The sequence below is a fragment of the Mizuhopecten yessoensis genome, unplaced genomic scaffold (assembly GCF_002113885.1).
Source record: "Mizuhopecten yessoensis strain PY_sf001 unplaced genomic scaffold, ASM211388v2 scaffold5789, whole genome shotgun sequence".
NCBI classification, from domain to species: Eukaryota; Metazoa; Mollusca; class Bivalvia; order Pectinida; family Pectinidae; genus Mizuhopecten; species Mizuhopecten yessoensis.
Window position 1 is genome coordinate 400883 of NW_018406224.1, and position 17391 is coordinate 418273.

Below are 17391 nucleotides of genomic sequence, written 5' to 3' on the forward strand. Positions count from 1 at the left end.
AAGAAGACTTTGCTCAAAAATTCAAAATGAGTAGCAACTAACAAATTGAATAAATATGGTCATCTCTCCACTGTCAGTGACTTCGAATTCTCTGCTTCATTGCAATTGTATAGTGTTAACGGTTAGTCCGCCGTGAAAAAACAGTACATTGATTTCTCGTGTTGGAATCTGGTGGTAGCGGATCAACCGGAAAAGGGAGTGCGATCTCGGTAAATGATATTCAAGCGTCCCCGAGCTACAGATCCAGAGGCCGCCACAATCGCAAAGCGTTGATTGACAAAGAAAGGAGGGAATTCGAATTTAGCGTAGGCCTAAACAAATCGACTGGATAGTTACAATTATCTGAAGTCATGGAGGCTGCAAGGGACTGGGTTGTTGATATGTTCAAGGAACACGTCGATGTGTTGACAACAGACACGACTGTGGCTGCGGCAACGGTTTTTGCCGTGGTCGTGTTGCTAATTCTCGTGCCGTTTGGAGCCAAGTTCATGGTGAAGGGGTTTAGTTGTGTGATATTCTTTGAGGGAATATTATTACTGCTCTTCCCAGAAATAGCCTTCAAAATCTTTGCTGCGGTAAGATGCATATGGCATGCCATATTACATCCTGTTTCAGTACTCCCGTATAATTTTAGCACACTGAAAAGTCCGGAAATGATGGGGGGGGGGGGGGGGGGGATGGTTAATTTATTTATTTCAATATTTACTTCTGGCATTATTGAATACATCTTCTATGCCAAGAAGGTCTGGTGCAACTATAAAGAAACGGATGTCTATACGTAACTATATTGTAGCATTGGGTGACAAGTTGACATTGTTATTTTATTTAAAATTAAGTTATGCTACTGTAGTAGATCGAGGAATGTAGTGATAAAGATAGTGTAGCTATGCCCAACTATTTTTGTTTAAACCAAAAGTGATTTATTTCTTGTCATTTTCCTAGAGACTACCATAACCTGATTACAAAACAGCAATCAGAACCATGTTATCTTCAAAATTGGATTTTTACGAATTTTTTGAAATCGTGAAATTTCACAATTGTTTTTTAGCATTTTCCTGAAAACAATCAAAAAAGCGTACAAGGTCAATAACATGGTATATATGGGAGAATTTGTTTTCTCTTTTTTTACCACAATTTCAAAACCAATCTATTCTATTGTAAAATGAAAGATTTCCATGCTAAATGTCACCCCTCACTCCGGAGATGATGCTAAAATGTTACTTCACAAAGAGTTACCTCCCCTTACAAAACACAATGAATGACATTAATAATCTCATTTAATTATATATATTGATGCACCAGTCTCGGTGGTTATTACACATCTTCTTTCTTATCGTTCGCCTTTACATTTGAATACCAGTCTCCTCAACTTATCTGGTGGTCTTATGTGCTAAGGGCATCCACTGGTCCACATAGCTTTTCTTTGAGTGGTAACGGTTGGTGAATGCCATATCTTATCTCTCATGATCAGTGCCTGATGGATCTTCCATGGCTGTAAGAGGTGTGCAGTATCCTGCTCTGCTTCTCCACAAGGACACATTGGAGATGAAACAACTTTCATGACTTTGTATAGATGTTGATTGAGTCTGTTGTGTCCTGTCGGAAGATGGTAGTTTGGTCAGATCTTGTTGGTGGTAACTGTCTTGTTGCTGATGGGTGTTGAACAGAGATTTGATGATAGTCTTCATCTCTGTGTAGCAGACTGGATTTTCTTCCTGTTATTGTTCAGCACCATTCTTTGCTAATTTATCGGCTTGTTCATTACCCCAAACTCCACAGTGAGAAGGAATCCACTGTAGAACTGTTGTCAGACTTTTGATGGTGTATAAAGCTTGTTCAAGTTGAGGTTAAGCTTGTCGTTTGTCAAAGCTTGTAGCACAGAGAGGGCATCAGTCAGGAATACTACTTGAGTTGTGTTATCAATTTTGTTTTTGATGGAGTGTGCAGCATGAATAAGGTCTTCTTCAACTTAGTAGTTTGAACAATGTAGGCCTGTTGGTATTGCTTCTGATTGTTGATCTCAGTTGGGGTACTTAATGTATATACCAGCCCCTCCTTTTATTGTGGCATTTGCTTACCCAGGAGTCTGAAGGGTACTTGTCTTCAAGCATACTCATTGTAATTACACATGATCTGATATGTTTTAGTCAGATAAATCATTAAAATAATATTTAAAAACAAAAAATTGTATTTGTACATGGTGTATGATCTGACAAGTTTTATTTATATAAAAAAAAAAAAATGATATTGAAAAACAAAAGCATGTCATATCAATTAGATATGTTTAATGTAAACTATGTACAGACCAACCATTGTATAGTTTTTGTATGTCAGACAACACTGAAACTCGAAATAAATTTAAATTTAGGTCTATTCAATTTCTAACTGTATCAGCGTATGTAAACTAAGTCAAGACTGAGTGACAGTAACTTAATTTAAAAGTTTAATCATTTAGAAACAAGTAAATAGTACCGAAATTTATACAAATATACATCATTTAATGTTTAAAATATATACAGAAAACAAAGAGAACAGATACCTTTACACGATAGGTAAACAACCGTTAATGCAATATCCTTCTAGCGAGTTTTGTCTGGTACAGGTGGGATTTGTTTACGTTTTCGAGGCGAGGTGTCCGCCATATTGGATTTACCGTTATACTACCCCTTGGGATTTCAACAGCATTTTTCATACCAAGAACGGTTTTGACAGATTGGCATATATATATACTTATTTTAAGGGATAATTACTGAACATTTGTATATAATTTTGATGGATGTACTCGGTTTTATAAGGAAATTGTCGCTTCTGCAATATTTCACAATCTCCGCTCCTTGCGTTTCCGCCATGATATTTGTAATATAGACTGTAGTAAAGTGACGAGGGATATCGAAGATAAAATTTCTACCATGTATCCATTTCTATAACATGGACAAGCACGATAAAATCACCGTTCTTCCGCTGGTATAAAAGTGTGACGAAATTTTGGCGCGGCACGAAAATTCAATTGGAGTTATCTCCCCTTAGCTTGGGCATAGCTAGATAGTGTCGTTGCTGAGGCTCTAACCCGCGACCCTTGGCTCTCCAGCTCAATGTTGCCGGGGCTCGAACCTGCAACCCTTAGCTCTCTAGTCCGATGCTCTATCGCTTGGGCTGGAGATATTATAGGTTTTATTAATTATTTCAATACTTGCGCCTGCCATTATTGAATAACACAAAAAGGTTTCACATAACATCTATATACGTATACATACATTGATTGTAGCATCGGGTGACAGAGTTGGTTTTCCAAATATTTTAACAGCTATTTTTTTATATAAAATTTAGTTATGCTACTGTAGAAGGACGAGGAATAGTGATAAAGGTAGTGCTCTCCAGCCCAATGTCGCTAGGACTCGAACCTGCCACCCTTGGCTCTCCAACATGATGCTCTACCGCTGAGCTAAAGGGAAATTCCCTACAGCTGACGCTTGTAAGGCAACTTAATCAATGCACATCTTATACACTATCCCCTTCCCTTTTATCAAACACCAACCTAGGTTATTTATACCTTAAACGGGGAGGATCATTGGCACAAGTTTGTAGTAGGACAAAGAATAGTGATAAAGATAGTGCCGTCACTGGGGCTAAAACCTGCAGCTCTTGGCTCTTCAGCCCGCTGAGCTAAAGGGAAATTCCCTACAGCTGATGATTGTAAGGCAACCTAATCAAAGCACATCTTTTACACTACAGAAAAACTTGTTTACTCGTCGGACAGACAACTAACACAGAAAAATCTTCTTACAATAACGCATACCACCTCTGGTCTATTGTCTAATTGCCCTAGTCAGTTTCACTTGCCCATGACAACTGGAAACACATGTATGTGTGCTTATAATAAAAAATATTTCTTACTAATTACAGATATCCCAGATTAGATGCAGCCATTGGCCAATTGCATTGACATGTTTTTCAATCAGCCAAATTTCCACCTGATTTACTGGTGTTCAGTGTTCACCATATTTTACTAGACAAGCATTTGGAATTTTACTTGATACCTTTTGGAATATAAATAAAACGTTCTGTTATATCTTACGCTTATTTATTCGTTATTCCTAGGAAAATGTGGAACCTGATGTCCTTCATCTTCAAGAGATCCGCTCCCTTGGGATAATAGACATTGCAATTGGCATGACATTCTTCTTGACCATGAAGAGTACAGACAGTACTGTACATAGCAGCTATTTTTTTTCCATGACTCTGGTGTGTATTAAACTGTAGCATCAATCAATAGTAATATATTTATTTAGTTTTCATCAAAATGCAAAATAAAAGCTCTTCTGCACATATATGTATAGGTTTCCCAAACTCATGATGTTTTCATGTTTATCTAACTTGAATCATTAATTTTCAAACTAATTTGAAGACAAGATTTTGAAAATCAACTCACTCAAGAGTTAGATAAATAACATAATCAAGCATCATCTGTTTGGGCATCCTCGATTTTCAGGGGTTGTATTAAACTGTAGCATCAATCAATAGTAATATATTTATTTAGTTTTCATCAAAATGCAAAATAAAAGCTCTTCTGCACATATATGTATAGGTTTCCCAAACTCATGATGTTTTCATGTTTATATAACTTGAATCAATAATTTTCAAACTAATTTGCATAAATTCAAATTGAAGACAAGATTTTGAAAATCAACTCACTCAAGAGTTAGATAAATACCATAATCAAGCATCATCTGTTTGGGCATCCTCGATTTTCAGGGGTTACGATCACCTACACTCTCTACAACCAATTCCAATAATGTACACTAGAATTAGTAAGAATAGCGATATTTTACTTGTCATTACAGTTGACTGGTTGTTGTCTGATGATGGAAGCTGCAGCACTGTCCAAAAAAAATCCCAAAGTGAACCCAAATGTGAGTATAGATTAAACAATTAGCCAAATGGTATGTTCATATTGGGAACAATAATTCTGTGTGACGTGACTGTCACAGTCTTTGACGTCAAATCAAATTACCAATACATGCTTAACAACAGGAAAAATAAAATTATAGAACTTTCGATAACTCTTGAAAAAGCCATATTATTCTGGGGGAAGTTACTTCAATCTAAACTAGAAAAAGGTAGGGGTTTATATAATATTAGGTGGAACATATAGTTGTGTGATTTAACTATGTACAATCATGTCTCGAGAGGTTATGATTGATATACATGTATATAGTTCATTATCATTAATTACACATAGAACATTGGCAGAGGATAATTTATCTGAAAAGAATCATATAAGAAATGCTTTTTTTCTGCAACTGGACTCTAAAAAGTATCTAGCACATTTAATCCTTGTATAACATGTACATCCACTGTTAAATGCTTCTGTATGTGGACACTAGTATCTGGAGGAGGCAACTAACTTATCACTCATCTACAGTATATAGATCCTATCTGATCTAAACAATCTTGTATTTCTTTCCTTGTTTAACACATGAACACCAGGATAATTAAAATTGCTCTGCATAGGAACAATGCTTTGGAGGGAGAAAAACATCTATAATAAACGAGTACAAGTCTCTGCACATATGTTTGTTTTTGTTTTGATTAACTGAACCTCACTTACTACAATATAATGACCATTTTGCCTCTGCTGTTTTGATATTTAACAGATGAGGAACTTAGCTGTACACAACCTGCTGATATGGTTTGGACTGTTCGTATTCCACTCAATGAGACAACAGGATTGGGGAGGTTATGTTGAAGTGTCCACCTCATGCCGTAATACTCATCTTCGATTGGACTTTGTGATCTGGTTCTTAACTGGTCTTGCAGCAGTCATCTACCCCCAAATCATATACTCCTGTCAAGTGGTGAGTTTATAGTTGTGTATAATAATTTGTTTATACACCCCAGCTTCATCGAAGTTAGGGGTATAAAGTACATGTATTTGTTTTATCTTGGCGCAAGTGCATGTGTCCATCCATCCCTGCTAACTGTAGTTCTGGTGCCTAGCTCAGCTGCTGTTTCATGAACAGGCATCAATCAGACCATATAGATCATGAATGGGTATATGTCACATCCTAAAATGAGGTCACTGTGACCTCTATTTGACCTTAGATCTTGACCTCAAGTGTTCATGTAATGGTTTCTTGAGCATATCTCAGTTGCTGTTTAAAGAATAGGTTTGCACATCAATCATTGTAATACATGTATATACCATCGGGAGGCAGTGTGTCACATCCTAAAATAAAGTCAATATGACCACAATTTAACCTTCATCGTTGATCGCGCTCATAAACTGGTTTCCAGAGCATATCTCAGCTGCTGTTTCGTGAATGAGCATCAGACTTTGTATATAAGTATATATATCTAAGGAACGAGTATGTCACATCCTTAACCGAGGTCACTGTAACCTCAATTTAATCATATATCTTGACCACCAGTACCCAAAAAATATATCCGGAGCACATCTCAGCTGCTGTTTATGAGTTGATTGGTATCAAAGATTGTATATAGGTACCTCATTGAAAGTTGGTGTGACATCATACAAAAGGTCACTTTTACCTCAATTGGACTTTTTACATTCACCTCAAGTAATGAATTAATTGTAATTCAGCTTTCTACACCATATCTTAGCCAATTTCATGAATGGGCTCCAAACATTGTAGATGTATTGGGAGAAGATACATGTATATCTGTTAAGAACTTAAAATCATTCTTCAATTTAAATCAAGTTATTATATGCCCATCGCCCGACGGGTCGTATTATGGTATATAGGCTGTGTTGACTGATGTCCGATGTGCGTCCGTTAACTTTTCCTTGTCATTGCTCTGCTGCCTTCACTCATGAACATATCTTGATTAAACTTGGTACACATACCGCATACCAATATAGCTCGAATAATTTTGCATTTCAGAAGTTTACTTGCATATTTGGTTGAGTTATGCCCCTTTTATTGCCAAATAAGGGCATTGTGTAGTAAATGCAAGACCTTTTTAATTTATTTTTTTAATCAATTCCTTTCAAATTTTGTATAGTAATGCTAGAAGAAATAATGTTTAATATATATAAAAAAATTTCTGTAGAGTAACAGTTTCAAGATTCCACGTTTTGGCATATATATATCACACTTGACAGTAATGCTGTTCATCATTTTTGCTGTTTATTTTTCTTTGTTTACGCGATAACTCAAACAATTGTTTTTCAGTTTTTGTCAAACATGGTGGGATGTTTCATCACCTGAATGCATTGAATGAGTTCTTAAATCGTGATATTTAAATGCTATTCGGCAGAGTTTTGTCCCTTTCATTGCCAAATAAGGGCTCTGTGTAGTAAATGCTAGAAGCAATAATGTTCAACACATATTTCTAGTTTTTTTGTTGAGTTTCAACTTCCTGCGTTTTGGCATATCACGCTCAACATAGCAACACTACAGTTCTTCATTTTTGCTGTCAACTTTTCCTTGTTTACACGATAACTCAAACATTTGTTTTCTGATTTTTATTAAACTGCTTGGTTGTCTAATAACCTAATGCTTTGAATGAGTTCTTGAATCGTGACATTTTTAAAAACGCTATTTAGCAGAGTTATGTCCCTTTTTCATTGCCAAACTTTTGGATTATTTGTTCAAGACTCCTACCTCAAAGCCAAGGTTCTAGTTTTAGTAATAGCAACATTGACCACGAAAGTGTAATTCTGAAATACAGAATAGCTTGTGCCATAAGCAAAGTAAATGAATGGCAAGGTCACAGTCACCGACAAAACGGTGGAGGTAAACACATTTATGTCATATGTCACATCATGCTTCCACTCGCGGTGCTCTTGTTGTATAAAGTTAGGCACATAAAACACTTAATGCTGACAGTACAATTTGCGTGTGAATAACCATTCAAGGTACATGTACCAAACAAAATAAATGATACTACACTTCTCTTTGAGAAATCCCCATACAAACTGGAAGCACATTGTCGGACAGATTATAGCTGACGTATCGCATAGTAAAAGACATTAAGTATGATAGTCATATAAAGGCCTCAAACTCTCTACCTTGGGGAAGACAGAATATTGCCCACCCTATTACAATTGCTTTTCTGCCAAAATGTCATTTGAAAAACCATAAATAGTATTGATATTAGATACTTCGTTCACCAAAAGTTATTCAAATTTAAATACATGTATTACACACTTAATGAAAAGATTTTGAAAAAATGTTATTTGATTTCACGATTTCTTGGGAAAAGATGCTTGTTTATTGTGGGGATCAAAATCATTCAAGCATATTTTATTAATTAGTATCAAACGGATATTAGGTCCAGTTTCTTGCAACTTAAAATGTGCCTAAATCCTTTTGACCCTCCTAAAATCAAATCAGAAAAGAAATATAAAAACAAAACAAATAAAAAAAACCTGGCTAAATGAAGCCTATAATTCTAAATCAGGAAATATCAGTACATTTTGTAAATGGGAATTATTAAAAATGACACCAGACAAAAATTGCCTTTATTTTTTTCCTCATTTGTCAACTGAACTGTCTACCTTTTTGTTTTGCCTTACTTAGAGATGTAAAGCTCCGGTCCAGTTACATATCATTTACATATCACTTGATTCACTGCAGGTTTCATCGTTCACACTGGATGCTACCCATGCTCAGAATGCCAGACTGATGGGAGTGGGATTCATCGCCTTGGCTTTCATGTCGGGGAGAGCCTCTAATTTCTTGCGGGAAGATGACAAGAAAGCAGTACTTCTTAGCCATGCATTAGTAAGTGTTGACATACATTGGTATATTAATTAAATAGGTACTTCAAAGATAAAATATATCGGCTAGTTTGAATCTTTAGACCAATATTGATGAAAAGTTATATATCAAGCAGGGATAATTCAATATGAGAAATACTGAACACGTGAAATACAGGACTTCAAATTTGAAGTTATGCCTTTTCACTATTGAAAGGTGAAGTGTATATAGCTAGTAGTCCAGTAAACTGGCTAGAAGTGAGAAGTCTGTATGATTATCACCATTTTTTTTTTTTATCTAGATGTTGCCTTGAGCAAGTCTACTGGTTTTTGACAAAAGATCAACACTTTCTAGATCTGATCAAGTGCATAAGATAATCATACAGCTGATAGCAAATAATTTACGGTGTATATCAGTAACATGAACATATTTCTGTAACCTGATACAAAACATGAACTGAATTTTTGTCTTTATTGTATACTTAAAGTCAGTTATAAATAGAAAGTTATAATTTTCAATAAGATATCATTTGATAAATGTATATATTGCATATAACAGGCCTGTGTACTGCTCCTGGTCACAATGGGGCTGAACCAGATCCTCACCACAAGCTTCACAGTGTGGCACGCAGCCTTTGGAATGACCACAGTGTTCCTGACGCTCGTCAATGCCATCCTAGGGTCTGACCCCAAACAGCTTGCGAGAAATGCCAAACAGCAGCTATCCAAGCTGGTACCAGTGAAACAAGACTAAAGTGCTTCTGTTAACAAATGTAAATTATGCAGCTTACAACAATCTTTAACTGTTGAACAGTACAATCATAATTGAATGTGTGACATTACAACCATCATTGACTTAGCAGCAGTACTCCTATCATTGACTTGGCAGTAGGACTCGTATCATTGATATGGCAGCAGTACTCCTATCATTGACTTAGCAGCAGTACTCCTATCATTGACTTAGCAGCAGTACTCCTATCATTGACTTGGCAGCAGTACTCCTATCATTGACGTGGCAGCAATACTCCTATCATTGACTTAACAGCAGTACTCCTATCATTGACTTAGCAGCAGTACTCCTATCATTGACTTAGCAGCAGTACTCCTATCATTGATTTAGCAGCAGTACTCGTATCATTGATATGGCAGCAGTACTCCTGTCATTGACTTGGCAGCAGTACTTGTATCATTGACGTGGCAGCAGTACTCCTATCATTGACTTGGTAGCAGTATTCCTATCATTGACTTGGCAGCAGTACTCGTATCATTGACTTGGCAGCAGTACTACTAACATTGACTTGGCAGCAGTACTCCTATCATTGACTTGGCAGTAGTACTATCATTGACTTGGTAGCAGTACTCCTATCATTGACTTGGCAGCAGTACTCCTATCATTGACTTGGTAGCAGTACTCCTATCATTGCCTTGGCAGCAGTACTCCTATCATTGACTTGGCAGTAGTACTATCATTGACTTGGTAGCAGTACTCCTATCATTGCCTTGGCAGCAGTACTCCTATCATTGACTTGGCAGCAGTACTCCTATCATTGACTTGGCAGGTAAAGTAGAGTGAAATAGCTCTTGATGCTGTTTTATGCAAAACATTACTTATTATATTATGGCTCAGCTGAAACTGAACTGAACCAAACAACAAATTTGGACAATTCAGAATCCACCCAGCAATTTGCTGATGAGTTTAATTCAAAGTTTTGTCTACTAGGTTAATACCTGTGCCATATGGAATCTTTACTTACTTGCATTGCATGACATATGATCTGGTCGTATCACTAAATACAGATTCATTTATATTTTGTAAAAATTAATTGTATGTTGTTTGAGTATACTTGACAAAACTACAACAGTTGATCTATATTATCTTTAACATGTCCATAATGTGAATATTTTCATAATAACAGTTTTATGATTTCCATTTGATAATTCGATATTAAAGATTTCAAGAATGTGGAACTTGATGAAAAAATGTTTCCATTCAAAGATTTTAAAATGTTTATATAGAAATCAATTGATTTTCATTGTTGAATTTCCAACCAGTTCAGAGTAACAACTATCTTGTATAACATAAACAGAACAGGTAGCTGAGTGTATTTACCACCTGATCCTTTACTGCTGTAAATTATTTTTCAAAACCCCAAAATAGTTCCATTAACAACTGTATGATTGATAATCTACTATGAGATTCAAGTCAAGTCTAGTGCATCATTGAGTAGATTACACTTTAAAACTGTGGAAGTTTAATGTAATTCTTTATTCTCCTACACTTGATCTATTGTTTATCCCATTATATTGAGAAAATAGCTGTTCTCTGTGTACCAAATGAATGATTTGACTTTTTCAAGTGTAAAAATTATGGGTTTGTAAAATGTGATGTCATTCATCATTTGGGGCAGTATGTTGAGCTGTCCCTGTTAAAACATGATATGGCATGAGAATGAAGATCAATATAATCTGGAATTATATTCCGTTTTGAGTTGCAACCATTTCAGCAATAGTAGTATCTGTACCTTAAGACAAAATGAATGCTAAATTATCTTTCACCCTTTCACCCCTATGTAACTTTAGTAGACTCTACCATGCATTGATATGGATGAGTCCATTATGGTCTACAGTGTTGAAAGGGTTAAAATACAAAATAAGCAACACACTAGACACCAAAAAAGCAAAAAAGAGTGCATTGCTTTTACATAATCAAGTGCTAAAATCTCATAAAATATTGAAAGGTCTTTAGGAAGTTCCCAAATGTCATAGTACATGTACGGAACTACATCAAAATGTCTGGTCCCTACAAAGTACTGTACTTTTGGTATTAAGATTCTGGTTTTGTATGTATGTGACTGGAGCAATATGTTTATGCTACACATTTAAATACACTGTATATATATTTGTATGTTACATGTTTGTTATTATATAAGTGTAATCATATACACATTTTGATCTCTCTTTAGTAGTAGTGTATATAACTTAGTATATACTGTGGAATGAAAAGCATCCGTACAATTGTTTTGTACATTTGTCAGGTTTTGATAAAATTTATTCTAACATGCATTGTATTACAATTAACTGACCTTGATTGGTGTACATTTTTATACTAACTAGTTTACACCATGTTTGTAGATGAAGTGTTAAATTTCAAGCTGTTTGTTGGAACCGGGTATATAACAATAAAATATGGTGAACTACTAATAAAACATATTTTTTAAATTCCAAGCTGTTCCTTCCTATATTTGAACTGAAGTATTTTTTGTTTCGCGTGTCTTGTGCCATAGAATCATACGCTATTGGTTGTCAGAGAAATCCTTCACAGGTAAATCGGGAGACAATGAGATGAAAGGTTGGAGAATGGTTACTATGTCTTATAATATGCTCATATGACCTTTGGCAAATTAACGCGTCTGAAGCTCAGTTATAACATTATAACCTCACACTAAGTGTTGAGCTAAGTGTGATTTGTGTACCTTGCTAATTTATATTGAAATGTTTTTAAGGTACGTATGACTTACTGTTTTCATCAATTTCGCAGTCAGTTTTGGAATCCCAAACTGACAGCAGGTTGCTTTACCATCAGTGTGCTGAGATACAATATCAAAAAGAACATGTCTTACAGTTGTCATCTGTTTTCTGGGAACAACAGTAAAAATAGAAATTGTAGACCTATCTACTGGTGGTATACACACAATAATGCACATGACCAATAACATTTTTAGGGTTTGATTATGCATGGGTCACCTTTTTCTTACAGATATTTATATGAATTGTTAACAATACATTATATAAGCTAGATTGTTAACAAGTTGGAAAAATACCAACATATATCAATAGTATATTATGATATCAATCTAATATTTGTTTGTTTGGTAAGATCTATATTAGTTATTATTAGACCATACATCGTTAATGAGGTACGCTAATGGCCTATATACTTAACAGATATAGGCTATATATGTCATGAGTTCGTGTTTAGAATTCTCAACGTAAGGTAAAATTAGGTGATTATTCTGGCAGTATCGACTGCAACGACAATGTAATACCTGAATGAGGCACACTGTGCCCTTTATATATAATATCTTATAAATATAGTTGTACTTTCGGAAAACCATATGGGGTTTCGAAGTTCCTTCCACTCGCCTTCGTTTTCAAGTCTGCGCTAGTACAGATGACATCACTCTACAAAACTAAGTTTCATTAATTTATACTCTGTAATACATATTTTTCTGAACTGGTCTTATTAAAAAATAAATTGGCTTTCACGGGCTATGTATAATATATGTCGACCTATTTCTAAATCACAGTAAGCAGTAGTAAATGTTTACTGATGGGGATAAGAAACTTTTTGAAATGCGCTGTGTATCATCCCTATTATATGAGATGATATACAAACTTGTGATTGTACATTACCAACTCATATTTTGCATTAATGTTGAGTTCGTTGACACGATGCCTTATTAAATGACAAGTATGGCAAACCAAGTTGTCATTTATTCATGGTGCAATGTTGATCCAGTACTTAACCAAATTATATAGGATGTCCTATATACTTTATGAGATATCTTATATAATAAATGAGATATCTCATATGCTTAATAAGATATCTTATATACTTTTCTTCATATAAGATATCTCTTAAAATATATGAAATCTTGTATATTATATAAGATATCTCATAAAAGTTATGATATTTTATATAAATAATAAAAAAGAGATATCTTATATATTATGTAAGATATCTTATAAACAAAATTAAATGAGATATCTTATATCATTTGGTTACAAGATAAAGAACGAGATTTGAATTTGAGATAATAACCCCCCCCTGAATTTGAGATAATGACCCCCCCCCCTGAATTTGAGATAATAACACACACACACACACACCCTGAATTTGAGATAATAACACACACACACACACACCCTGAATTTGAGATAATAACACACACACACACACACACCCTTAATTTGAGATAATAACAAACACACACACACACACCCTGAATTTGAGATAATAACACACACACACACACACACCCTGAATTTGAGATAATAACCCCCCCCTGAATTTGAGATAATAACCCCCCCCTGAATTTGAGATAATAACACACACACACACACACACACACACCCTTAATTTGAGATAATAACAAACACACACACACACACCCTGAATTTGAGATAATAACCCCCCCCCCCCCTGAATTTGAGATAATAACACACACACACACACACACACACACACCCTGAATGTGAGATAATAACACACACACACACACACCCTGAATTTGAGATAATAACACACACACACACACACACACACCCTGAATTTGAGATAATAACCCCCCCCCCCCCTGAATTTGAGATAATGACACTTTCTTCTTCGTCGGTCTCGCCAGAGTCTCGTTCTTGATAAGATATCTCATAAACTTTTCTTTAAAAGATATCTTATGTAATAAATAAGATATCTTATAAAGAAAAGTTTATGAGATATATCTTATATTTTTTTATAAGATATCTTACATATTATATAATATATCTTACATCTTTTATAAGATATTTCATAAACTTTTAATAAGATATCTTATATAATTTGGTAATGTACTGGATCAACATTGCTCCATGAATAAATGACAACTTGGCTTGCCATAGACAAGACTATACTATTGGTGATGTCTATTCCAATTATCAAACTTCCCATGTATAACAGTATATATAGACCACTAATAATGTGTTCAGTAACGGAAGTTATTTATCTCGCTGATACCAGAATCATTTGTAAACATTTATTACATGTACTTGGATCCACTGTGTCACAAACCTGTATTTCCTGGTGATCTCTTGTGGAATAACAATATTGGAATCTTGAGCAGGCAAAGGTGACGGTAGATCTTTTGTAGTAAATTCTTAATTTGATGGTTTCTCAAAGGCTGCTTACACTGTACACTGCCCTATGTGGTGTTGTGACTAGTCACTTATTGTGTCTAGTGTCTAAACATAGTAATTTGTAACAAAACATCATTGCACTAACCTGAGTTACACACATAAGGCGCCTCTTTAGTACAAGTGCATTCAGAATCATTATATTCTGTATAGTTTTCTCAAACACTTTGACACGAGTCGACCTATCGTGTGAAATTCCGAACTAAATATTAGAAAAAGTCATTCCGAGGACGTGAAATACTTTTTAACCTTGTAATTCTGAAAGAAGATTCACAAAATTTGTTAACCCTGATCCTATACGTAAATGTTCGTGAACAATTCTAACATATCAATTTCGTTTAATAAGATACATGTACATGTGTTGGACGATGGGTTAAGAGACTAAGCGATGTGCAGTGTCTCAAACTGTATCTGAGTGTTCTCCACAAGTTATAAAAGTGAAGAAAAAAAATGGTTTTATTGCGTACTTTTTTTTTTTATCTTACAATAGCTTTTCAGGCCATGACAAACAAAGTCCCGTTTTCCACACTGTACTTTAATAATAATGCTATGGTAGTAGACAATCCAATCACGACCCATGAAATTCTGGAATCGGAATAGGTAAAAAAATAATGCATGGTCACGCCAGTGGCTTGTAGACTTTAACCCAAATAAATCTGAAACTATCCTCATAAGTAAGAAAAGAAACTCTCCCAATCACCCTTTCTCACATATGAACCAAGTTCCTATAAATAACGTATCTTTCCATCAGCACCTCGGAGTCTTTTTCTCCTCAAACGGTAGTTGGTCAGATCATGTCAATTACATCATCTCTAAAACGTCACCTAAAACTTAACCTCATGCAAATCTTAAAATTCCAGCTTGATAGAAATACTTTACAATCAGTATAGTTTTCATTTATAAGACCTCTACTTGAGTATGGAGATATAGTGTGGGGGAACATTCCGAATGAGGTTTTTTAAAGAAATTTGAAAACCTCAATATTGAAGCCGCTTGAATTGTAACAGGTGCAACTAAATTAGTAAGTATTGACAAACTTCAATGAATCGGCTTGGGTCAGTTTATTCGATCGGAGGCAAAATTATAAAATTATCCAGTTCCATAAAATGCTCTATCAATATACACCTGAATATTTATATAGCCTTATTCCAAGTACTGTATCGGAAGGGCATTGATATGATACCAGAAACTCCGACCATACCTTTATTACTCCAATATTGAGCAAAACTTCCTTTTATAAGCAGTCATTTCTACCTTCTGTTATAGACCAATGAAATAGTCTTCCACAAAATGTACGATCAAATCCGTCTACTTCTGCTTTAAAATCTTATCTTGACAAGCAACATACTAAGAAAACGCCTACCTATAACAACGTTGGTACCCGCAAGGGCCAACTATTTCACGCACGACTACGAATGGAGTGTAGCTCCTTAAATGATCATTTACATGCATTTGCTAAAAATATTGCTCCATCTCCATTATGCTTGTATGGTGAATTCGAAGACAATAAACTTTTTTTTATTGGAATGTAACAGGTATGATCACACTAAGTGTTGAGCTAAGTGTGAAGACGCTACCTACAATGTTTGCCCCATAATATTACTTTGGAGTTATTATTATTTGGAGATCATTCGTTTTCATTGGCTAAAAATAAGTTAATATTTCTAGCTGTACAGAATTATATACTTGAAACTGGCAGAATTTCTATAACTGAATAATATGACATGTAAACTTGTACAATATATATCTCACCCCAACCACCTTACTCTAAGGAAGTTTAAACTATTGTTATTTCCATTAATTATTTAGGGGATAGAACGTTGTTTTGAGTGGCTATACTGGCGATTAGAACATGAAATTTGGTTTGAACTCGAGACCGATAGGTCGAGATGTTAAACAAAATTTCATGTTCTAATCGCAAGTATTGACACGAAAAACAACGTACTATCCCCATTCTAACACAGCTTAACAAATATACTACGCTAATATGTTTAGAAACATTGTTTTAACTTGTACAAAAGTACGTAGTAAAGTCCTCTGTGACCTTTCATTCTGCAGCAGACTGACCAATCGGAAGGAACTTTCAAAAGTCGGTTATTTGGCCCGCCCTTACTGGTTAGCGCTCGATCTGTAAGACCTGTTACCAAAGTTTATACGACACATTTGGATTAATATTGACCAAATTCTTACTTTTTCATGTCAGTATGTATGCCAATCTGTGCTTATCGACAAAATCGGAATTTTGTGTAAATATTCATACGACACATGTGAAAAGTTTCATTTGATTTCGGATCTAACTAGATGCCTTCACACGGATGGAGCGAAAGTTTCAATAATAAATGGAGGTAAGAACAAGGAATGTTTACTTTTTATTTGTTAATTCGTTTCTGTTCTGTTGCCTGCTAGACTTATGTGCGGGATTTCGCTAAGAGGCTAGCTTGACGCCATATTGTTTTGGTTAGAAACGTGGCGTGGCTTAGGGAAGCTTAACACGATTGTTCATGATTCTATCGCAGATTAGAATATTGTCCGTATCCAATCAAAAAACGCGTTGCAAACGAATCGTGTTATAATGGTATATATTAGTTGCTGCTTAGTATACTTTGTGATAGGTTTACAAAAGGCCCAACAACAAATATGTCTGTTTAGGGTTCCCGACGGACCCTAGCTTTTTACCCCCGACCCAACACTTGATGAATTTTTTTTTTTTTTTTTTTTTTTTT

General features: G+C 35.1%; 1 protein-coding gene across 1 annotated transcript; it reads left to right on the plus strand.

The window, feature by feature from the left end:
* Positions 1 to 229: 229 nt before the first annotated feature.
* Positions 230 to 11944, plus strand: LOC110451071. The gene is made up of 6 exons (XM_021498923.1): positions 230 to 575; positions 4099 to 4242; positions 4842 to 4910; positions 5655 to 5855; positions 8601 to 8747; positions 9282 to 11944. The coding sequence occupies exons 1-6, from the start codon at positions 351 to 353 to the stop codon at positions 9474 to 9476; spliced, it is 981 nt and encodes a 326-aa protein (XP_021354598.1). The 5' UTR covers positions 230 to 350; the 3' UTR covers positions 9477 to 11944.
* Positions 11945 to 17391: the final 5447 nt, after the last annotated feature.

Bases quoted from the DNA above. Each gene is read 5' to 3' on its own strand.
- LOC110451071 (XM_021498923.1), top strand. From the start codon at position 351: ATGGAGGCTGCAAGGGACTGGGTTGTTGATATGTTCAAGGAACACGTC. The intron at 4,911-5,654 runs GTGAGTATAGAT...GATATTTAACAG, and splicing joins ATCCCAAAGTGAACCCAAAT to ATGAGGAACTTAGCTGTACA. The intron at 5,856-8,600 runs GTGAGTTTATAG...GATTCACTGCAG, and splicing joins TCATATACTCCTGTCAAGTG to GTTTCATCGTTCACACTGGA.